Here is a 26163-nt window from a genome sequence, read left to right on the forward strand (position 1 = left end):
TCTCATCACTCATCCTCACTCAATCACCTCTGCGTGTCCTTCACATATACTGTACAAACATTTTTAAGTAGGATCCAGTACTGATTCAATCAAGTAACTGTTTCTGAAGCTACCTGGGTTTGATCACCACAACATCAAAAGAATAAAAAACAGCAAAAGAAAATACTTGAAAAAAATAGTTTAAGTCAAATATATAAGGTACTGTAAATTTTCCAATGCTATGAACTTATGCAACACAATTACCAATTGCCTAGAATGGCTTTTGAAATACATGACTCTAGAAATTAGATTTTGTTTTTCAACTATTGTGTTTTGCTGTCCCCTGTTTGACAAGTGGCATGTGGCTTTCATTCTCATGTAATCCAGTTCCATTTAGTGGGTGAACAATATAGTAACAGACTAAAAATAAACCTGGTTTTGTCTCAAAGTACCTTCCAAGTGTAATGGAATTGTTATTGCTGTAACACAACTTTAGCCATGTTTGGCAGCATTTGTACAAGTAAAAAAACAAGTATGACCTTGCTAATGATTGTGGTACACTACTTTTAGAATGGATTCCAAGCCATTTCACCTGTTGTAATTAATATTTAGTCATCACTAATGGGTTATTATAACTATGAAATCTGCGCAGTTACAGGCTCATGTTGTAACTAACACATTGCATTAATACTATACATAAGCACAATGACAAATAAACATTACAAGATGATCTACATTTGGATGACAATAAACTGTTCTTTTAGAGGGAAAAACAAAACACCTTTTGTTTGCGTGTCTTTTTGTTTCAATAAACACTTATTTCATCTGAGAATGACTGTAATACTTAAATATTTTTAAAAATACCTTCACATGGTTCTGAATGGTTAATGAAATATTACCTTACTTGCTACATATTCAACATTTGTGTCACAAAAACAAAGTCAATTTAGTCAATTAAAGTGGGGTAAATTCTTTCCTTTAAGCTGTGATTAGAAATCAGCAATTCATACTAATGCTATAAAATTAATTTGCTAATGTATATTGCAAAACTAAAAGTGATTCATTAGGAACAAAATCTTCTAGTATGAATCTAGTGGCATTAGTAATAACTTGAAATAGATATTACATTTACAACAGTGAGCAAAATGACACATTGTATGAAGGATGTGATTACACTGAAGAGGGTACAGAGGAGATTTACCAGGATGCTGCCTGGGCTATGAGAAAAGATCAAGTAGGTTGGGGCTGTTTTCCTTAAAGCAGTGAAGTTTGAGAGAAGACCTGAAAGAGGTGTATAAGATTACGTACGCATAGATAGAATGGATTGGAAAGCACTTTTTCCATTAGGAGAGGGGTCAATAACCAGGGGGCATAGATTTAAGGTAAGTGATAGAAGGCTAAGATTGGAGTTGAGGAGAAATTTTTTTACTCAGAGTGGTAAGGGTCTGGAACTCTCAGCCTGAAAGAGTGGTTGAATCAGAAACTCTTGCAACATTGACAAAGTATTGAGATCACTTGCACTGCTGTAACCTCCAGGGCTATGGACCGAGTGCTGGAAAATGGAATGAGTGTAGTCAGATCTTTAGTGACCTTTGCTGGACACAATAGGCTGAATGGTCTCCTGTGTTGTAAATGTCCATGAAACTATGATATTAGTTATATAACTCAGACATCCATCAACTATTCTTTAAATGCTTCTACGCAAAAGTAGAAGTGGACAGAATGGCATGATTATGTAGTCAGCGTACTCAAAACAGGAATGCAGAATTAATTATATCATGTATGTTACACATGCAATAAATGATGTGGTACCTTAAACAACTGAATGGTAGAAGTAGAGAAACAAAGACAAGTAGTACAAAACAATAATAACTTGTATTTATATAGAGCCTTTAATGTTACAAAATGCCCCAAGGCACATTTTTAAATTTGTTCCTGGGATGCAGGTGTAGTTGACAAAGAACTTATTTAAAAAAAAACGCATCATGTAAGGATATATTAAGACAGATGTTCAAAAGCTCAGCTAAATAGATAGGTTTTAAGGAGCATCTTAAAGGAAGAAAGTAAGGCAGAGAGGAAAAGGGGTTTAGCCAAGGATTTCCAGAGCTTAGGACTTGGGCAACTGAAGGCACAGCCAGCAATGGTAGAGGCCTTAGCTCCGTTTTTATGCCGACCCTCTATGACCCTTAACTCCCAGTTTGATCAAACAACTATCTACCTCAACCTTCAATGCATTCAGTGACCCAGCCTTCAATGCCCTCTGTGAAAGAGAATTCCAAAGACTGACAACCCTCAAAGACAAAACAGATTCTCACCAATTCCTTTAAATGAGAGATGCAAATCAGAGTACATATTTAGATGCTAGAACTCGAGCCAAACAAAATACTGAAAGCACTGTGGGCTGTGAAAGTATAGGCTCTTTCAAATCTTCCTTATGCAATTTCAGCTTTGTAGTTGAACGATCAACATGAAGAACATTTGGGTACGGGTATAAAGTACTATGACATGTACACTACTGTATTAAATATGAAAGTAACATTTACCACTAGAACATTAATAATACATGCATCTCCTTATACTGTGAGATTGTCCAATCTTTGAACCTATGCACGATGTTTATCTTGATTGACAATCATTCATTGATAATATGGTTTGATATGGACATGATTTTAAGGAAGAGACTGCTAAAATATCTGTTGTTTCCAGTTCAGAATACTTTGGAAACCAATTTCAGGCTGGTGGGCTGGAAAAGCAGTGCCACCCCATGACTAGATAGCAGGGGCTTAGGCCATATGCTCTAGGGTGTGAATCCTCAATATTAGCAGACCTCAAGATTCATCTTTCTTGATGCCTATGACCTCAAACACACATAAAAATTAGGAATCTTCCATCACATTTATCAAATACCATAAATTACCTTCTGCACACAAACACTGGCAGACCCCAGTCGCTGTACCCTAACATGCCCACCATCTCACAAAGGTGAAATATTTCCAAATTAGGTGATTTAACCTGAGGGTCACCACACCTCAGGCGACAGGCAAGGTTGAGAAGGCAGGTTTCATGAATAACTTCAGCCAGTATGTGAACTGAACCCAGACTGATGGTATGGCTCTGCATCATAAACCAGCTATCCAAAACTGGTCCAAACCAACCCTCAGAAGATAAAGTAAGTGTGTGTTGAACGCCAATCTTGAGATGGAACAGAGGCATTCTCTGCAGGTAATAAACTAATGAAAGGGCATTGGCTAAAGAAGCATATGAATTAGTCAACTGAGCCCATTTAATTGGGTAGACTTTGGCAAGTTGATACCACGGTGCAAAAAACAGAAAAGCATGCATTGGAAACCAAGGATTGGAAACAAACTTTTGAAAACTCCTACAGAATTAATAAACAAAATAATATTTCCCATATCTTTGAACCATAAACCAAGATTACCACTGAAGATGGGTCGAAAAAGTAAGAATCTTAAGAATTAAGATCCTTACTTTAAAAAGTAAGCATCTTAAGGGGCATAGCCTCAAAATAAGGGGAAGCAGATTTAGGACTGAGTTGAAGAGGAACTTCTTCACACAAAGGGTTGTGAATCTGGAATTCCCTGCCCAGTGAAGCAGTTGAGGCTATCTCATTGAATGATTTTAAGGCAAGGATAGATAAACTTCTGAACAATAAAAGAATTAAAGGTTATGGTGAGTGGGTGGGGAAGTCGAGCTGAGTCCATAAAAAGATCAGCCATGACCTTATTGAATGGCAGAGCAAGCTCAAGGGGCCAGAAGGCCTACTCCTGCTCCTAGTTCTTATGAACTAAGTATTTTAAACAGAAGTATATGTGATGATCACATCCCATGCAAAGGCTCAAGGTTCTTAAGCAGACCATATTTCTTTGTGGTTTTTCAGCCTTTGTTGATGGAGATATTGCAATACTGATTCTTTCCCAAGTTAAATAATATAAAAACCTATACAGGATTTTAGCACATTCAGGAAAAACAGTATCAGGTTTCAGAGTCAGAGAGAGAAAAATACAAGGTTATATTTACCTGTTTAAGTCCAGCCAGTGATACCAGGACTTCATCTTCCTTTTGAAGGCTTTCTTTTAGAATCACATCTTGTATTTTGCCTGTATCAAAAGCAAATATGTATTATTTTAAAGTAGATATGGCCTACTAAAAGAAAATGCAATGTTGTGTTAGAATAGCAGCTGCTTTTAAGTATAATTAAACATATCACAGTTAGAATTTTACAAATGGAAAATTTTAATATCTAAAAATGTAGCTTTCAAAACTACAAGCTACAAAGCCTAAATATTGATGTACCAGAACTATAATATTTCATAATTTTGTGCTTGCAATGGTAGATGATAAACTCAAACATCAGCCAAATACTGATAACATTATGAATGCATTAAAGTACTGATATGATAATACTATGTAAAACCTCAGACAGATTTATTATTGAGTCAATAGAATCCAGTTAAAAAGGACTCCTGAAGGGCAACAAAATACTTCCAACTGTTATTCTATTATAGAACATCAATAGAATCTATGTTAAAAAGGATAGAAATTTTGAAATAGATTACATACATATTGGCTCATATTTTGCTTAGAAATGTATCTGGATAACACAGTTATCAGTTAGTAAATTGATCAGCAACTTGTGGCAAGGAAGAGATAGCCCCACTAATCAAAAATTGCTACAATTTGCAAGGTGATGTGTGCTCTTCAACCACTAGCCGCACAAAAACCCCTTTCCCAGTGAGTTTTGTGAAGTTGATGGTTTTGCATACTAATTGCCCATTAAACATACCATTGATATCAACATCCTAGGGTTAACAATGACCAGAAACCTAACTAGACCAGCCAAATAAATACTGTGGCTACAAGAGTAGGCAGAGGCTAGGAATCTAGTTTTGGAGTAACTCATGTCTGACTCCCCAAAGATTGTCCACCATCCACAAGAGTGTGATAGAATACTCCCTACTTGCATGGATGAGTGCAGCTCCCACAAAACTCAAGAGGCTTGATACAGTTTAGGAAACAAACATTCACTCCCTCCACCACCAATGCAATGTAGCAGCAGTGTGTACCATTTACAATATGCACTGCAGGCATTCACCAATTCTCCTAAGATAGCACCTTCCAAATCCATGAACACTACCATCTAGAGGAGCATTCAGCAGTAGATGCATGGGAACATCACCATCTGGGAGTTCTCCTCCAAGCCACTCACCATTCAAACTTGGAAATATATTGTCATTTCTTACTGTCACTGAGTCAAAATCTAGAACTCCCTAATAGCACTATAGCTTTAGAGGCCATATGGACTGTAGTTGTTCAAGAAGGCACTTCACCACCACCTTCTTCAGGACAGTTAGGGTTGGGCAATGAATGCTGGCCTAAACAGCAATGCCTACATCCCTTGAATGAATAAAGTTTCATCAGTAATTACTACTGTAAATACCAGTATGATGTAATAATGTCAATCAAACTCTCTTTCTTAGGAACCATGGGAGAAAGTGTAGAATCTCATTCCTTCAGGTTGCTTCAGAAGATTTAAAAATTTCTACTTTTTCACTGTTTTCCTACTTTTCTCATGCTTTTCGCCTTTAAGCTGATCTCTCATTCTTTCACTTTCTGCACTTGATTTAAGCTTGAATTTACCCATGATAATTCATCATTGTTTACAGATCTCCTACAGTTTATTTTTCCATCCTTTAGTTTATTAGTTAAAGAGATGCCCAGTTTGTTTCATTGTTCACCCAGATGCCAGAATTATGAAAATTCAGCTTGCACTTCTGGCGACCTTGAGGGCAAAGGTTTTTAGAATGTCTACACAAGAGGGCATACCTTGAGATGACCAAATCTAGAAACATTTAGCTCAGTAATGCATTTAAATAAACAAAATAAATAGGAGTAGGCTATACAGTCTCTCGAGCCCGCTCCACCCTTCAATTAGGTCATGTACGGTTGTTTACATCAACTCCACCTTTTATAGGATTCCTTTAATGCAGGAGGAGTCCATTTGGCCCATTGAGTCTACACCAATCACAATCCCACCCAGACCCGATTCCTGTAACCCTACACATTTACCCTCTAATCCTCCTGACATTAGGGTCAATTTAGTATGGCCAATCAACAAACCTGCACATCTTTAGAACCCACACAGACACAGAGAGAATGTGCAAATTCTGCACTGTGACCCGACGCTGGAATCGAACCCAGGTCCCTAGCTCTGTGAGGCAGCAGTGCTAACCACTGCGCCACTGTTCTATCTGATTCTAGTATCCTCAATTCCCTCAAGGTCCAAAAATCTATCAATTTCTATCTTGAACGGAGCATTCACAGCCCTTAGGGGTAGAGAATTCCAAAGATTCACAACACAACAGAAATATATTATTCCAAAAAAGGCTGACTCCTTATTCCTAGACAATGACCTAAAGCTTTGGACTCTTCAGGCAGGGGAAACTGTCTTTAACGTCTACGCTGTCAAGCTCCGTAAGGATGATCAGTTTCCATACTTCAAAGGTAAGAGAATATGAGTCTATTCTACTTGACTGCTCCTTTCTTATTCCAGAAATCAATCTAGTGAATCTTCATTGCACCCCTCCAAGGAAAATACATTTTCCTTTAGGTAAAGAAATCAAAATTGTACACTACTCTAAGTATGATGTGCAGGTTAGGTTGATTGGCCATGCCAAAATTGCCCTTAGTGTCCTGAGATGCATAGGTTAGAGGGATTAGTGGGTAAATATGTAGGGATATGGGGGTAGGGCCTGGGCGGGATTGTGGTTGGTGCAGACTCGATGGGCCAAATGGCCTCTTTCCATATTCCATGCTGTAGGGTTTCTATGATTTCTATGATCTCAACAGAGCTCGACATAACTGCAACAAGACTTCTTTACTCTAATAGCCCAACTGTCTTGAAATATTGGTGAGCATATAATTTGTCTTCCTAATTTCTTGCTTTACCTGGATGTTAACATTGTGATTTCAGCAAAGTACATCCAAATACTTCTGAGTGACAATGTTCATTGTTCATCTAAAAAACAACTGTTTTTCTACTATTCTGTAACCATTCATGATTCCCTACATTGTACTTGGGAATTTGGTGCAGGTAGGAATATCTCTGGTAGATTTTTCAGCAATAATTTAGACCATTAGTCAGATTCTGACTTAGAACTATTTATCCACCTCCTACCTCACCCACTTGCCATTCTACCCACTCACAATCTCAATCACCCAGTACCGTACCCACTTACCTCACCCACCCTACCCACCCCATCACCTTATCCATTAATTAACATTTATCCATTCACCCATTCATTAACATTCACACTGGACATTTAAATTTACCATACAGCAGCTAGTGCTATAAAAAGAGGATGTGTCTTGTCTTCCCCTGACACTACAGTGCTGTTACGGAGTTCTCAAATGGACACTGCATTCCAGAGAAGCCAGGCTCAGAAGACATAACAGAAAAGCAGAGCTGCCTTTAAGTGTGGAAACCTTTGAGTGGAATGGCAATCTGCAATGATTGCTGCTTTGCGGAAGATCTGGGCCTTAGTTACTTCCAAATAAATCCTTTCCACAGACTCAGAAAATTAAGTTATTTGTTTTTTTTCCAGTTCTGTTCCTCATTCGCCTAGAACTTCATTCATTGATCTTGCTTTTTAACATTTTGCATCTCTGCATTGTTACTTTTTGTCCCAATGTTTAAATACAAACTGTACAATGTTCATTTCAACCCAAATGTCCACACAATTCTTAGATACCTTGATGTGATAGCAATGGTTGTGTATTACTGCTATGTTGTTTTTACTAAATTTTACAAACTCAGGCAATTGAGCAGTCACAAAGTTTCAGAATTCACAGCAGAAATGTTTTGGTATTTCTGGAGTACACAGTTCCACAAACAAGTAGCAGTAATACCCACAACACTTTGGACTACTGTCAGTGCTAAGCCTGATGACAACTTAAGAAGACTTTCATGCAGCTGTGTCCACAAAAATGACGCAACTGCTGATGGTTTTTGGATAGTAATAAAAATAGCCCTCAAGCAACATTAACACATGACTGCATGAGAAAGACAGTGATGTAAATGGAAAAATAGTGAGGGATTATGGCTATACAGTATAATTTTCTGTAATTAGTGATGTGCTGGGTTAGAAAAACATAGTTATATAGCAGCTTTAATACAATAAGCCACCTAAAGCAGACTTCACAAGAGCATTACAAAACAAATTTCAACACTGAGTCACTTATGGGAATATCAGGCAACCACCAAAAAACTTGGTTAGAAAGGGAAGGTTTAAAGAGGACAGAGCCTGAGGTGGAAAGGTTTAGGAAATGAATTCCAGAGATTCGGGTTCAGGCAGCTGATGACACGGAACCACCAATGGTGCAGAAATCAAAACTCTGATTGTTCAAGGGGCCAGAATTGTTCAGATATCTCTGAGGGTTTTGGGATTGAGGAGATAGCAAAAATAGGGAGGGGAAAAGGTCACGGAAGGATTTGAAAACACAAGAGCACAGTAGGCCATTTGGTGCATCATGTTGCACCTGTGTCCAAATGAGCAATTTACAGTGTCATTTTCCCCATAATCCTGGACATTTTTCCTTTCCAGATTAACAGTCTAATTCATTTTAGAATGCTTCAATTGAAGCAGTCTCCCCCACACACATTCCAGATTTTAACCACATGCCGCGTGAAAAACTTTTTAATATTACATTTGCTTCTTTTGCTAATTACTTTCAATCTGTGCCATCTTGCTCTTGATCATTTTATTCTACTCTGTCCAGACCCCTCATGATTTTGAATGCCTCTATCAAATCTCCTCTCAGCCTTCTCTTACCACAGAAAAAAATTCTCACTTCTCTATTCTGTCTTCATAATTGAAGTTCTTCATCCCCTGAACCATTTTTGTGAATCTTTTCTGCACTCTCTCCAATGCCTTCACATCCTTCCTAAAGTATAGCATCCAGAACTGGGCACAACACTCCAACTGAGACCAAACGAACATCCTATATGATTTTAATGTAACATTCTTGACTTTGTACACTTATGTTCCTATTAATAAAGCCTAGGACACTGTATGCTTTATCTCAACCAGGCTTGCCTTCTTCAATGACATATACGCATATAAACCCAGGTCCCTTGTCTCCTGAAATTCCTTGAGTTGTACCCTGTATTTTATATTTTCTATCCTTGTTGTTCCTACCAAAATGGATCACCTCACACTTCTCCACATTGAACAACTCTATCTGTCTACCCATTCCACCTATGTTCTTTGTTCTATTTCTTTTAAAGTTCTGTACTCTGCTCCTAACAATCCAGAACATTTCCAAATTTTGTATCATCCCCAACCTTTGAAATTATGCCTTATATGCCACAGTCTATGTCGTTAATATACATCAGGAAAAGCAAGTGCCCCAACACTGACCACTGTGGAACAGCAATACAAACCTTTCTCTAGCCTGAAACAATCCATTAACCACTCATTTCTGTTTACTCAACCAATTTCATATCCATGTTGCTACTGTCCCTTTTATTCCAAGAGCTATAACTTTGCTCAGAAGTGTGCTGCGACATTGCACCAAACTCCTTTTAGACTTCGATGTACATCACATCAAAGTATTTGCTCTCACCAATCCCCACCTCTGCAAAAACACTAGCAGGGTAATGAAAGATGATTTTCACTTAAGAAATCCATGCTTTGATTAACTCACATTTTTGTCTCTGTAACTTAATTTTGTCCCGAATTATTGTTTCTCGAAGTTTCCCCAACACTGATGTTAAACTGACTGGTCTGTAGTTGTTGTGCTTATCTTTATCTTTTTTTTTGAAGAAGGGTGTAACATGCGCAATTCTCCAATCCTCTGGGTCTACCCCGAGTCCAAGGAAGACTGAAAAATGATGGCCAGTGCCTCCACAATTTCCATTCCTCACAGTATCCTTGGACCATCTCATCTGGTCCTGCTTCCTTATACACTTTAGGTAGACACTCCATCCAATGGCTCCAACTTATCAATTTTAACCCATTCAAATGTCTGAAGTACCTCCTCTTTCATCATGGCCTAGGAGGCATCTTCTTCCTTAACATGAGTAAACTAATTGCAATACATCTTGAATGCTGAGTATACAGGGAAAAGCCCCAATTCACCATCCCTAGAGGATTTTCACAGTAACTTCACTGCAGTCTTAACATAAGCCTACTTGTGACACTAACAAATAAACTCGAAAAAACTCTAACCATTTTCAAGGTGAAGGTCAAGCTGAGAGTGAAAACAATAATGGACAACCCAATACAGATCAGCATAATGATGTTGTTAAACTGAAGGTTCAAATTATTATAATTCAACTTCTGAAATTGATAATATCACTCCTTTGAATCATATCAACTAGTTTTGGAACTCTCCTGTGCAAGATGACAATTTGGAGATATACCAGAGGGAAACATGAAAAAAAACATAATTCCAGATTGTAGGTCACTTAGGACTAATCTGCTGGAATATATAGCAATTATAAAGGTCTTAATTTGTAACATTGTTGTTGACTTGAATGCATATTACAGTTCTTATTCCTAAAGAGAGCAATCATATGCTGCACGCCACTCAGTAAAACCACTTTGAATGAGTTTATAGCATACAATGATGCTAGTTTTCTTGTAGCTGATGATAGCATTAATTAAATGGTCATTCAGTTGAATACCAATAAAGATATTGGTGAAGTTCTTGCCTGGGAAGCAGGAAAACAGGAGTTTACCAGAGAAATTGCAGAATCTTCTTCAAACACAGACGCAAATAGTATTTGTTTCCTACATCTTGTTGGGACAGTTGCTGGGAATGGCTTCTTTAAGTCTGATTTGCAAATAGCATCTGGAAACTACAGCTGCGCATAAGTTACTCAACAGAAACATGGAAACTGAATCAGTACTAAAGCTGACATATTATATATTACCTCTTGTCCATAACCCTAACTTCTATAAGACCTGGCTGAGCATGCAATAATGAGCATGCTAAAGGCAGTGGAAAATTCAGATCTTCTCACCTCCGTCCCGGTCCCAATCTCATAGCTGAGCTCCAAAACCAGGACTCCCTATTTTTTAATGAGTAAAGCTATCCCTTGACAAGGTTGACCACATCATCCTCCAGTGCCTCTCTTAAGTCATCCCGATGGGCTGAACTGCCTTCACTCGTTTTTATCCAGTTCCCTTCCTATCTATTTGGTCAAAGCAACAGAATCACAGCTTCTCTTTCTATCCTTTCACCATAACCTCTGGAGTCTCCCAAGGATCTATCCTTAGAACCTTCAGTTTGTTACCTACATGATTCCAACCGTATGCTGACAACACCCACTTCAAGTTTATCACCAGCTCTCTTCACCCCTCCACTGACACTGATTTGTCATGTTGCTTGTGTGATATTCAGTGTTGGATGAACAGAAATTTTAGAAAGGCCTATGCCATTGTCTTCTGAACTGCCACAAACTTGGTCAACTGCCTGAGGTTCAACCAAATTATTGGCAGCTCTGTTATCATACTTAACTCCAAGATGAGATTCCAACCACAAGTTTATGCTATTACTAAAACTACATATTTTGATGTTCATAACATCACTGATCTTCATCCCTGCCTCAGCTCTCTGCCATTGAAACTCCCATCAATGCCTTCATAACTTATGAAATAACTTATTATTAATGAGAAATATTAACCCCTTGGAAGCAACTATGGACTATTTTCTGCAAAAAAAATTCCGTGGAGCATGTTGTATGTTTAATCATCGAAAAGCCTGCTATTTCCCTGTTGTGCCATTCCTTAGTTTCTGAGGTCAGATTTTCTATGATGTGGACATGCCGACATTGGACTGGGGTAGGCACAGTAAGAAGTCTCACAACACCAGGTTCAAGTCCAACAGGTTTATTCGGTAGCACAAGCTTTCGGAGTGCTGTCCCTTCATCAGGTGAGTGGAGAGTTGGGTTCACAAACAGGGTATATATAGACATAGACTCAATTACAAGATAATGGTTGGAATGTGAGTCTTAACAGGTAATCAAGTCTTTACAGGTGCAGACAATGCGAGTGAACAGAGGGTTAAGAGGTGTGAATTGTCTCAAGCCAGAACAGTTAGTAGGATTTTGCACGCCCAGGCAAGTCATGGGGGTTACAGGAAGTGTGACATGAACCCAAGATCCCGGTTGAGGCCGTCCTCATGTGTGCGGAATTTGGCTATTAGATTCTCTATAAACACTATTCCTAGCAACTGCTGTAGCCACAAGGCTTTTAGAGTTCCAGGCATGTCTTAAATGGTGCTAATTTTGTATGTTATTGGGTCCCTGTTCATGCAGTTAGCTCAGGCTGAAATGCAGAGATTATTCCAATGAGCACAAAGTTGGCAGTTGTATTTCTATCAGTGGATAAGATTTAATCGTACATCCTGATTCCCACTCCTGTTATTGTGGGTTATCCAATTTAGCCTGTGTATCATATTAACACGTATACTACTACTGGCTTATCCCTTACCTCCAGTCACTAGCTGATGGATTATGTTTTATATTCCTGACCTGTAAATAATGTCAAGATTGGCTTATATTACATTTTCTGCAAACATTTTACAGCTGAATCTTTGATCACAGTTGCTTTTCTACTTACATCTGCCCTACCACATACAGAACAATTTGATCCTCAAATTCAGTCACTTAATTACTTCACTTACTAAGTGCTGCTAAATTTGGTTATCAATCTCCAATGCCCCTATTGGCCAATTAATCCATTTCTGGATTCCTATTTATCATTACTGTAGTTTTATCTCCTGATATTGTAACTTAATATACATCCCCCTTTTAGAAAAGACAAATGTAAAAGAATTTCATGTCAGGTATCCAGAGTCACTCCCAGATCAGCTTGTTGCACAGCAACAGTCGCTGTATTTAGCCCAACAAAAATGCCCCAGTCAACTCTGGAAAGGCAGCTGTTACTCTACCAATGCAGCATTTTCTTTCTTTTCTTTCATAATTAACCAGATTAATGTAATCTGTTTGAAATATGTTACAAATTAGTGCAAAATTATTTTCAGTTAGTGATGACTCAACATCCTGAGATGTTAGCTGAAACTGCCCAAATTCATTTCATGTACAGTACAACCAATCAACGGGCGTGACATTCATCAATTGAGATTGCATTTGAAACCACGTACCCGCTATATTGGCTAATTTTAATTTTGATTTTGATACACATTGTTTTCACTTTTATGTTCTTCAAATTGGGTGAATTGAATGCTTGCGTTCGATGCTAACAGAGGATTGACTGGCCTGCACGCAGAATCCTAAGCAGAATTCATTACACCAGGATTAAAAATTGTAACACAAACAAGCTGGTTTAAAGCATAGTTTTGAATTTGCTATTTATACTGAATTATGCATGTTTGTTCTTTTGAACTGATCTCAATACCGGGTACTTGCATTTAATATATTGAAATCTAATTTATTTTATTGTTTTTCTTTTATTGGTTCATGAAAAGGTCTTTCAAATCTGGTAAATTACATGTACAATATTTCTTCTTTATAAAAAGAGTGCACCTATAAATTATAAAATGTAAATTATCGTATTCAAGCAAATAAATACAAACAGAACGTTCTTTGAACATTAGCCATGATACATAAATAGAATACCTTACACTCAAATGAATTGCAAATTTGCGCTCATAAATCAAAGAAACATAATAATCATCTTAACCATTCCAATAATTTATGACTGTTCAATTATGGAAATCTATAGCAGTAAAAACAGAAAACGTAGTAACCACACAAAGGATACATCAGAAGTTGAAAAGTCCAAACAAAATAGCCTGCTGTCTCAGGCTTAGCTCATTTGTCAGAACTTTCTATACAGACGCTGACTGACTTACCATGTGTTTTCAGCATTTTCTGTTTTTATTTTAGATTTCCAACAACCACAGTTTTTCCCCATTGCCAAATATTCTGATAAAGGTTTACTAGTAACATAAATGTTTTGTATGTTTTGCAGAGTTTGTGATATTTTAGAATATTTATTTCCATCACTGTAAAGCCTCTGTTTATGTTGTGAAAGTGCAGAAAAATTGTATAACTTCTACTTGAATTTTACATTTCTGATAGAGTAACAGTAATTAGCTTTATTGATAGTTTTATTAACTTCTTGAGGGAAACGTCATTAAACACACACTACATAGAAGGACAAACTTGTGCTTGGCTGCTCAGTATATTCAACATATTAATAGTAGCGTCTGTTGTCACTCAAGTTGAGTTTCTACAAAAAACTTAACAGTATAAACCTAACGACATACTTTGTCGTAATTTTACATGGAGTAGAGATTTCCATGTTAACTGTAAAATATTGAAATTGTCTGTTCACTAAACAAATAAATTATTAGTTCATGGTAATGTTATATCATTCCTAGTGTTGATTTGTACTCAGACTTCCTTGGAGCTAGAAATAAGTTCATATTTATCATCTGAATCTTTGAATGGTTGGCTTTCATGCCACATTTTCAATCCGAGTCAGATACTATTGTCTATAAAACAATTCTGTTTCCATACCTTACAGCCAAAACCCCGACTCTGTCATCATCAGTCATGGCTGTGTCCTATCCCACTGGCAGGACAGGTCCACCATAGGTGGTGGCACAGTGGTACATAGGTAGGAGACAGAGATCCTGGGAGCTGTCAACATTGACTCCTGATTCCATGATGTCTTGTGGCTTCAGTCAAACACAGGTAAAGGAACCTCCTGCCAATTACCAACTACCTCAGCTAACCAGTACACCTCTATCTTGAGTATTGCTTGTAGCAAGAGCACAGAGTACGTTCTGAGGAGGAAACTTGGATGCCCATCACCAAAGATGGTATTATTGACCAAGCTGGCCGAGTCCTGATGGACATAGTTTCTGGATTAAGCCAGCAGCAGATGGCAAGAGAACCAACAAGAGGGAAGAACCTACTTGACGTCATTTTTACCAATCTGCCGTAGATGCATCTGTTCTGGTAGGACTGCCAGTTCTTGTGGAGACCAAGTTTCATCTTCACACAGAGACTTTCATCCAGCATGTGGTGTGGCACTATCACCATGCTAAATGGGATCAATTTAAAACAGATCTAGCAGATTAAAACTGGGCATCTGCGAAGTAGTATGGGTCATCATGAGCAGGATGGAGCTGTATCCATTCACAAACACTAATCTCAGGACGCAGCACATCTCTTACTATCCAACAGCATCAAGTCAGAGGATGAAAGAGTGTTCAGTGAGGATGCATTTAAAAATGAGGTGCCAACTTATTAAAGCAACATAGGACTACATGCATGCTGAACAGAATACAATAGGTAAAGCTAACTGATCCCACAATCACTGGATCAGATGAAAGCTTTGCAGCCTTGCCAAATGCAATTGTGAATGGTGGTGAGCAAATAAGCAACTGGAGAAAGATGTCCCAAATATATCCTCATTCTCAATGATCGTGGGTCCCAGCACATCGGTGAAAAAAGATAAGGATGAAGCATTTCCAATCATTTTCAGCCTGAGGTGCCTTGTGGATGATCATTCATGGCCTCCTCCTTTGGTCACAATTTCACAGATACCAGTTTTAGAATATAATTCACTTTGTATGATATCAAGAAATGGCAGAAAGCATTCAATGCAGCAAATGCTCTGGGCCCTGAAAGCATCTTGGCAGTAGCATGGAAAACTTCAGCTTGAAGCTAATTGTCCTCCAACCAAGCTGTTCCAGAACAATGAAAACATTGGCAATATGGAAAATTGCTCAGGTATGTCTTGTCTACAAAAACACAGGAAAATCCAATGAGGTCAATTACTGCCCTAAGATCATCAGCTGTCTTTGATAGTGCTATAAGCTGCACTTACACAGAAATAACACTCAGTTTGGGTTCTGCTAGGATCTATTCTTCATCATCAGGTCAGAAGTGGGGATGTTTGCTGATGATTGTACAATTTGCAATCCTTCAGATACAGAAGCTGTTGGTCTCTATATGCAGCAAGACCTGCATAACATCCAGGCTTGGACTGATAAATTCACTCAGGGTTGCACTTGAACTGGAGGGAGTCCAAAATCCTTGCGGGGAGGTTTGCTAATGCTACCCAGGAGGGTTTAAACTAGTTTGGGGGTGGGGGTGGGTGGAATCTGAGCAAGAAAGAGGCCAACGAGAAGACAAGAGAAAATACAGTAGCCAACAACAGCAAGTTTAGGAGTCAGGATAGCCAGGGGCACAGTAAACGGAGAGAAAAGATTTCTGGTTTAAACAGCATTTATTTCAACGCACAAGGCTTAAAATGTAAGGTGGATGAGCTTGGAGCATGGATTGGCCTGGGGACTGGGATTTAATCACTATAACAGAAACATGGTTGAGAGAAGGCAGGACAGGCAGCTCAATGTTCCAGGATACAGATGCCACAGGTATGACAGGGGTACAGGTAAATGAGTTGCTGTTTTCATAAAGGAAGGCAGAACAACAATCCATAGAAAGGATATTCTTGGGGTTCATCAAATGAGGCCATGTGGAAAGAATGTAGAAACAAGAAAGGGATGGTCACTCTGCTGGGACTGGAGCAGACGCGTACAGACATTGCACTTAGCTGTAAGAAGAATTAAGATAGTACTGGTGGGAGATTTTAATTTCCCCAGTATTCACTGGGCCACCCAGAGTGCAAAGGATCTGGACGTTTCAAAGAATAAAGTCCCAGCCTGGCCAACCTCTCCCTATAACTCAGGCCACTAGCCCTGGCAACATCCTCGTAAATTTTCTTTGCACGCTTTTCAGTTTATCAATGTCTTTCCTATAAAAGGGTGACCAAAATTGTACACAATACTCCAAGTGCAACCTCACCAACGACTTGTACAACTGTAACATAATATCCCAACTCCTATATTCAAAGCCTGACTGATAAAGGCCAGTGTGCCAAATGCCATTTTCACCACCCTGTCTTGTACTTGTACTCTTGGGTCCCTCTTTCCTCAACACTCCCTAGAACCCTACCATCCACTGTATATGTCCTAGTCCAGTTTGACTTTCCAAAATGCAACACCTCATACTTATCTGTATTGAAATCTATTTGCTAATCCTAGGCCCACTTTTTTAACTGATCAAAATCCGTCTGTACTTTTTGATAATCTTAGTCGCTATCAACCATACCTCCTAATTTAGTATCATCCACAAGCTTACTAACAATGCCTTGTACATTCACATCCAAATAATTTATATAAATAACGAATAACAACATTGTTCCGAAGCACACCACTAGTCATAGGCCTCCTGTCCAAGAAACAGCCATCGATGATCACCCTCTGCTTCCTACCATCGTACCAATTTTGAATCCAATTAGTTAGCTCTCCCTGGATGCTACGTGAGCTAACCTTCCAGATGAGTCTGTCGTGTGGGACCTAGGCAAAGGCCTTGCTAAAGTCCAACTAGACAATATCCACAAGCCCTACCCTCAACCATTCTCTTGGTTATCTCTTCAAAAAATTCTAAAAACTTCATTAGACATGACTTCCCATGCACATATCCCTAATTAGACTTGCCTATGCAAATGTTGATCGATCCTGTCCCTCAGAATCCCCTCCAGTAATTAATCCACCACTGATGTCAGGCTCACCGGCCTGTAAATCCCTGGCTTGTCTTTTCTACCTTTCTTAAGCAATGAACAACATTAGCCATCCTCCAGTCTTCTGGAACTTTGCCAGTAGAAAGAAATGATGCGGTATCTCTGCAAGGGCCTCTGCAATTTCTTCTCTAGCCTCCCACAACATCCGAGGATGCACTTGATTAGGTCCAGGGGATTTATCCACCTTAATGTGCTTTAAGGCTGCAAATACAGTCTCCCTAGCAATATGCATGTGGCCTAAGACATCACGACTTGTATCCCTTTTTTTTTTAAACACCCATGATTTTCTCCTCAGTAAACACAGAGGTGAAATATTCACTAAAAATCTCACCCCTCTCCTGTGGCTCTACAAACAGACAGCCATCTTGATTTTTAAGGGGACCTATTCTCTCCCTAGCCAACCTTTACTCGTACTATGGCTATAGAACCTCTTGGGATTTTCTTTAACCTTACCTGCCAAATCCATCTCATACCTTCTTTTTGTCCTCATGATCTCTCTCTTAAGTATACTCTTACACTTTTCATAGTCATGAGGAATTCTTCCTCAAAGAATAATAATCGATTATGATTTAATTTTCAAAAACCATATTGATTTTGCCTGATCCCAATATTATTTTGTACATACTCTGCGCTACCCTCCTTAATAATAGATTCCAGCAATTTCTCTGTAACAGATGTTCAATTAGCTGGCCTATAGTTTCCTGTTTCCCTCTTTTAAATAAAGGTGCTAAATTATTTATTTTCCAATCTGCTGGGTCTCTTCCAGAATCTAAAGAATTCTGGACGATTATTACCAATACATCTGCTATCTCTGCAGCCACTTCCTTTAAGGCCATATGATCCAGGCTATCTGGTCCAGGGAGCTTGACAGCTTTCAGGTCTAACAGTTTACCAACTAACGTTTCCTGGTGATGGTGACTGTTTTAATTTTCTCTCTCGTTTTCACCTCAGTTTTCTGCAGCCTGTCATTTTAATTATCTGCCTCACTCCTACAGTGACCTCAGCCTCCTATACTTGAGGAACAGCACCTCATGTTTTGATTAGGCACTTTACCACCTCAGGATTTAACACTGAGTTTAACAGTTTCAATTCATAGCCACTGACCCCATTTTTTTTTTAGGATGACAGCTGATGGTGATAATTCTGCTATTCCCATTCACATCTACTCTAGAAAGACCTTTAATTTCTTTACTTGCCCCATGACCATCTTATTTTGTTTAGCAACATCACTCTTTCTGTCATTCAATGTCATCTTCATTCCACTCTATCACAGATCTTTTGCTCTTTTATCCCGAGCAGCCCCTATCCCTACTTGCTGAAAACCTGTTACATCTCTTACTTTTTTTCTTATGGAAAGGCATCAACCTGAAATCTAAACTCTGCTTCTCTGTCCACAAATTCTGCCTAAACTGCTGATTATTTCATAATTTTCTGTTCTTACACCATACCTTTATTATGCCACTGATTCAGAACTTACAATCTTTGTCTGGAATAATAACTTTGCTCAACATAAATAGTAAAAAGTCATTAACCTCAACAAGTATAGACTCCTCAAAAGATAATGCAAATCAGTGTTGCCTTAAGCATTGTCTAATTTATTTAAAGTAATAGGAAAATTCAATAGCTAAAAGGTAACATTGAAATATGTAATCTACCTTCTAAAAGCAATCAGATAACAACCCTAGTGTATTAACCTAATGTTATTTAATCTGGTCAGTTGGAACTAAAACAATTTACATTGTTCAACTCTAATCACTAAAACATTTATGAATCTCACTTGGCATTGCTTTTGCTCCATGGATTACGTGACAGTGACGAGGTAGAGGGAAGCTGCAGAGAGTTGATCAAGAAGTGGTAGAGGAAACATTTTTTAAAAATATATTCTTTCATGGAACGTGCTTGTTGCTGGCAAGGCCAGCATTTGTTGCCCATCCTTAATTGCTCTTGGACTGTATGGCTTGCTGGGTCAGTTAAGAGTCAACTGCACTGCTGTTGGTCAGTAACACTTAGACCAGACCGGGTAAGGATGGCAGATTTCACGAGTGAACCAGATGGATTATTATGACGAACAACGATAGTTGTCATGGCCACTATTACTGAGACTCAATTTATATTCCACATTTTATTAATTGAATTTATATTCCACCAGGTTCCATGGTGGGATTTGAACCAATGTCCCAGAGCATAAGCTTGGGTCTCCGGATAACTAATCCAGTGTCAATGCTGTACCACGACACACCACCTTTCCCTAAAAAGGAAAGGGAGCAGTTATAAAAATTATTCTACTGAGAACAGGGGAGATCTGGATAAATAGGCTGTAATACCAGATGCAATTCTTGTGGGTGTTGTTATAATTTTAGATTTTTAAACTAGAGTAAAGTGTTGCTTGTTACTCCTTAAGTAGTCAGAGCATCTTAGATTCAGAGATTCACCTATACTGGCAAATATCTAACACTATATAATTTAGGAGTGCAACAGTGAAATCTGAACCAAACATTCTCTCTCTTTATGTGCATGTCTTTTCAAAGCAGGATCAAGAAAGCATTTGGCAAAACAAAGCTAGATGGAATTATTTAGCTATTTTGTTTCACAGTGAGTTAACATAATGAGCAATAGTTATGATTAGATTCACTTATTTCAATCAGCATCAATTGTTTTCCCTTAATCATACAAAATAATAAACAATAATACCTTTTATGCATCATGAGGATCATTTTGCTTGACTTAAGCAACATAGCTTCAAATTATTCTCTTAGGTGATAATTTTTTTGCAACCTTTTCTGGATTTGAATGGTTATGGTTACCTCTCTAATCACAAATGGGAAAGCAAAACTATCCCAACATAGTGGATGTGAGGTGCTTGTCAACTGCCGAGTCAAGCTAACAAATTGCTTATCATTTAGTTGATGAGAAAAACGTAAGGGTCATATTTTGAAAACCTAATCAAATCCATGTCCTTTAAACAAGAGACATGTGTAATTGGATGATGCTTTAATTTATTTTTCAGTGGAATAATGGTTGAAAGGTTCAGAAAGTCTTAGGTTGTAGTTAAATACATGTGGAGTAATTAGCATAATTAAACTGTCGTTAAACACAATTGGAGTGGTTATAAAAAACTTGATTCTTAATAAATGTGACCATTAAATATCTAACTAGTTTTTGACCAAGATGTTATTAACTTGACATTTGAGAAACAACAGTCTTAGGCTTGCGTGGAACAATTTTTAAATGAAACTAGAAGTTAAAATGGCATTGAGTTATGTGAGGGTGTAATAATGTAGAGTCATAGACATTTGCAGCATGGAAATAGACTCTTTGGCCCAACTTGTCCATGCCGCCTTTCTTTTTAAACCCCTAAGCTAATCCCAATTACCCGCATTTGGCCCATATCCCCCTACACCCTTCTTACCTATGTAACAGTCTAAATGCTTTTTAAAAAAGACAAACTTGTACTCGCCTCTACTACTATGTCTGGCACTTGGAGTTATAGAAGATGGTGGTGAGTATTACAAGTCTATGATTGGTAAGCTTTCTAAAGTAGTTCAGAGAATAAGATTAATTAAAAAGAACAGTCTGGAAGGAATTTATCTATGCGGCACATGCTGAATAAAAAGCAAAAGGAGTTAAGGGAATGGATAGGTGAGCTGCAAAAAGAAAGCCGTGGCCGGCAAGAAGATATCTTTATAAGTTACAATGACAACAGGAGGCTTTTGATGGAGTACATTGTAAAACAAAATTTAGATAAAATATTGAAACAAAACACTGAGTTACAAGCAGAGAATGCCAAGCTGAAGGGATAGTGAGAGGGGGCAAGAGAAGCTTTAAGAGAATTAGACCGATGGAGAAGTTCTGGCTCCCCTGTGCAGAGTGAAAACTCCGGACACAGATTGGCCACCAGCAAGTAATTGTGGCTGCTCAGTCTACACAGGTGGTGACACTGGCACTTTCTGCTCTGCTCTGTCCCTCCTTTGTGATAAGGAAATGCGATGTGTGTGGCTATCCGAGTCACAGCAAAGATGGAATGGAGGGGAAAAGTGAAGAATCACCGGCTGTGGTCAGAGGTCATGACCGCATCAGGCCCCTTTCTTATGGTGAGGTTAGGGCCCTGAGGCAGGATTTGGGAATGACTATGGACGTGATCTCCAACCCGTTTTTCCTCATGCCAAAATGGGAACATTTTAAGTTGGAAAGTGATGATATTAAACAGATGTTCCTGGCTTTTCGCTGCCTAGAATTAAAACATTAAACGAACCAGGAGACTATGGCCTTGATCAGGGAGTCGTAGAGGGTGACCTGTGCACAGTCTTAGGGGAAGAAAACACTGAGTTTCACAAGATCCTAGTTAGCCTCAAACAGGTTTCCACTTTTGCGAAAATGGGTGAACATGTTACTTACATGTGCGATGGCCATAAGAGGAAATCACACAGGACCGCAAGCACCTCGCTCTACCAGGCTATGATGGGCCAACTAATGAGGACATCTGCCCATCTGCTCACTCTACCTCTCACCCTGTTCCTGCAGGAATGGTTAACTGGAAATGATTAGAGTCAGTAGTGGAACATGTCCAAAAAATAATGACTTTGTAGCCCAATGTACTGGGGAAAGTAGCAGGCCATTTGAATCCTAGTGAGGGAACTGGTCATGGTCCCAAATTATTTGAGGAAAAAGCATGTTTTTGAACCACAATGAATAAAAAAGAACTCAAATCAAATTTACGGACAGTGCGAGAGCTTTGCCCCTAACCTTACCTTTGGCTGCTTATCCATGACCCCATAACCTCAATTCACTTACCTGTAGCCTGAGAACCCCTGCATTCCTGGGTCTTGGGTAGATGCAGTGCTGCCAGCAGACATTGCTAGTGGCAATGACAAGCTGTCAGGCTCTGGTGGGCCAGCAGCTCCTGGCAGGCTCAATTTTTGCTACGGTGAACCTCAAAACACGGGGAAGGCTCAAAAGTAATTAAATTCTGTTGGGCCTCCCTTGCTGAACTAAAGGGGGTTCCCTCTGGGTCTCTGATCAGTGGGCCTAACAAAATCCCAGCCACTGAACTAAGTATGATGTTTCTGCATGAGATATTAGACAGAAAAGATACAAAAATGTTGGATAGATCAATCGTAATTTAGGTTGCTGACTAAAATCAAACGTCCTTTTTCAATTCAGTACTTTTTCAAATCCAAGCCAAATCAGCTCATGCTGCAACCGTCACCCTTCCAAATACCTTTGAAACTAATATTTCCATAGTGGACAATTGCTATGTAGCCAGCTTTAGAATTCTAATATATTTTTGACAAGATTCTGAAGTGGAGATTAATTGCTAAGGAAAAGAGTCATACAATAGGGGGCAAAGCCTTCTGCTGTGTAGAAAACTGACCTTGAAATAGAAAATAACCATTAATGGAAACATTTCAAGCTATGAGCCACAGTCAGTTCTGAGGCCGGCACATGAATCGATTTATGAATAACCTGCTCAAAGTCCTTTATTACCCAGACTTCATTAGGAGAAAATGTACACGCCCATTGGAAATGTGGTTAAGTTGCTGAAAGCAAGCACTGATCACCTCATGATGTTAAATTCTTTTGAAAATATAAAAAAAATTACATTATAAAAAGACATAAATACTTTAACTTGTAAAATTAATTAAAAGTATTCAATATTAATTCAAAATCTTAATATTTAGAATTAATTAGAGAAAAAAATAGATTTAATCCACTCCAGATGCAGTAATATTTCTGTAACAAGTGCAGAATTGCTTTTCATATTTCCAGGAAAAAGAACTTTTAAAAAACTAAAATAAATTCATCAGTAAAACAGTGTTAATATTGTGAAATCCATCAAAAGTTATACTTTTGAACAGAGTTGTTAGGGGTATAATGTTTAATTTTTTGTTGTCTTGAATTAATGCATATTTCAAGTTGCAATTAATAAAATAATTTCATAGAATCACAGAATCCCCACAGTGCAGAAAGAGACTATTCAGCCCATCAGTTCTGCATTGACCACAATCCCACCCAGGCTCCATTCCCATAATTTAGGGATTACCCTGCTAATCTCCCTGATACTAGGGGCAATTTAGCATGGCCAGTCAACCTAACCTGCGCATTATTGGATTGTGGGAGGAAACTGGAGCACACAAAGGAAACCCACGCAGACACAGCTAGAATATTCTGATTTATAAACATCTACCAATGAGACAGTCTTGAGCTCACACTTTCCATCCATAGGATTAGCGGCAGGGCTCAGGACGTGGCGCAACCTGGAAGTTGCAAATCTCGCTGGCGAGAGAGCAATTTCCGATTTCTGCTGCCCCTTGCCGGCAATGTAATTAAGTTCTTGCCCATAATGTGCAAGAATCTGATTTATATCTATTTAAATAAATTTCAATGTAATTAAACACCCCCCCCTCACCAGATCTTCCCTCCCTCAATAAAATTTCGTACTCGCCAATGTGCCATCACATCAGCAAGATTTACAACAGTTAAAAGTTCAAAGTTTATTTCTTCGTGTCACAAATAGGCTTACATTAACACTGCAACAAAGTTACTGTGAAAATCCCCTGGTGCCCGTTCAGGTACACTAAGGGAGAATTCAGCATGCTAAGGCACCTAACCAGCATGCCTTGTAGACTGGTTAGGGAGGAAACCGGAGTACCTGGAGGAAACCCACGCAGACACGGGGAGAACGTGCAGATTCTGCACAGACAGTGACCCAAGCAGGAAATCGAACCCGGATTCCTGGCACTACGAGGCAGCAGTGCTAACCACTGTGCCACCTTGCCATCCTCAGGTTCACTCAGACCTGAACTTGTGAGGACCCCCTCCAGAGCAGAAAGGTGAGGGTGGGGGGAGGAAGGTGCTCTTGAGACCTCGTGGTGGAGTGGATGTGATTACATCCTGGTCTGATTGGGGCACACCTTTTCAAAATGGCACCTTGATCTCAGTTCAGGTGGCTTTACTGGCGTATTTTAGGTACTGTCCCTCAAAATGAAGGCATGCAACACTCCTCTCCTTTTATTGATAAGGTGTCATAAGATCGGGAAAGAAATCCTGCCGGTTTCTCTGGAGAGAAATATGCCAGTTTTCAGTCAGATCCTGACACTTTGCTATCTTTTGGTAAGATTCCTCCCAATTAACACTAAGCTCTTCTCAAAATTCCCTAGCACAAATAATTTAAACATAATAAACCAGCAGAGCAAGAAAAGCAAGTGGACATAAAACCTAACTGCCTGAGCTTTATGAGTTGAAATTTTAGCTACCCATAGCTTGCCCAATTGTTTAAATTAGGTCTAAAACTAATACAGCGATTGAGAGATATAATAACTGATTAACTTACAAAAAAAGAGCAAAAGCATTAGGTGAAATTTTCTGAGAAGTATTGCAAGTAAATATATGCATTAGTACAAATATCAACATGCTCTGTGCAATAGTAGGGTTTTTTGGCCTGGAATAAAACAACCAATACTTACATATGTGCACATTCATCATCTTGGCACAGAATTTACACATGGCTTCGAGGTCATTCAGTTGCCCTTGAAGAAATGAAACTTGTGCCTCCAATTCATCCTCCTGGAATTAAAAAAATTAACTCTTACAAATCTTTAACATATTATACTGGCACACGCTTGCTTCTCGGGAGTTTTACTAATTTTGGTTTCAATACTTAAAAAGAAATTTAGCAATATTACTGAGGGACATAAGATATTAAATTAAACATCTTCATAACACTGATGTTACTTGTTTCATCCACTTAAGATATTTTAGATCATGAAACAGTCTGATGAGATTGGAACAGAAAACCACTTTCTTAAGTTTGGAAATGTTCTGTTTGAAACTTTAATTCCATTAGTAACTTGATATGCTGATCAACTGTGAAATTGATTTTTGAATGGCTACCTTTCATTTTTCATTGATTTTAGGATGGATACCTTTCATTTTGATAGCCTACTTGATCCTCAATAGCCGATCTGTTCCAACTCAAGAATAATAATACTACTTCAAACTTCAGAAAGGCAGGAGTACAGAATTGCTCCATGACAATTCACCATTTGATTGTGGACTCCCATGTACTACAGGGTGACTGAATATGGTGATGGAGCATCCTAATCCTCAACCATGATGGAGTCCAGCACATAAATCCAAGAGGCAAGGTTGATGTGTTTTCAAACATTTTCAATCAAAAGTCCTGAGCAAATTATTCTACTCGGCCTACTCCCGAGATCCCTACTACCTTAGTTCAGACAACTCGTTTCACGTGACGTTGAAGAAGCGATTGAGTGCACTAAATTCAAAACAAGGATCATGCCAATCAATATTACAGAAGTAGTACTGAAGGCTTTTGCATCAGAGGTAGCTGAACTGCTAACCAAGGTGTTCCAGTACAGATGTGACACTGTTATGTATCTGATAATATGGGGAGATTGCAAAATCACCCCACAAAAAACAAAATAAATCTAAATGATTCAAATAACTCCCTATGAACATCTCCCTAATTATCAGTAAAATCATTGATAGTGCCATCAATTGATGTCTACTCAATTTGGAT

At 38.6% G+C, this 26163-nt stretch overlaps 1 protein-coding gene across 9 annotated transcripts in view; it reads right to left on the reverse strand.

The window, feature by feature from the left end:
* tbc1d5 (TBC1 domain family, member 5) overlaps positions 1-26163 on the reverse strand; it is a 478503-nt gene that overhangs the window by 25891 nt on the left and 426449 nt on the right. For all 9 annotated transcript variants that reach the window (XM_080209683.1, XM_080209656.1, XM_080209674.1 and 6 more), the window contains 2 exons: positions 25088-25187; positions 4018-4097 (listed from right to left, as the gene is read on the reverse strand). In XM_080209683.1, the coding sequence (XP_080065809.1) occupies positions 4018-4097; positions 25088-25187 (180 nt within the window). The remainder of the gene's footprint in view (positions 1-4017; positions 4098-25087; positions 25188-26163) is intronic.

Source organism: Carcharhinus amblyrhynchos, chromosome 2 (genome assembly GCF_965287045.1).
Source record: "Carcharhinus amblyrhynchos chromosome 2, sCarAmb.v2.hapA, whole genome shotgun sequence".
NCBI classification, from domain to species: domain Eukaryota; kingdom Metazoa; phylum Chordata; class Chondrichthyes; order Carcharhiniformes; family Carcharhinidae; genus Carcharhinus; species Carcharhinus amblyrhynchos.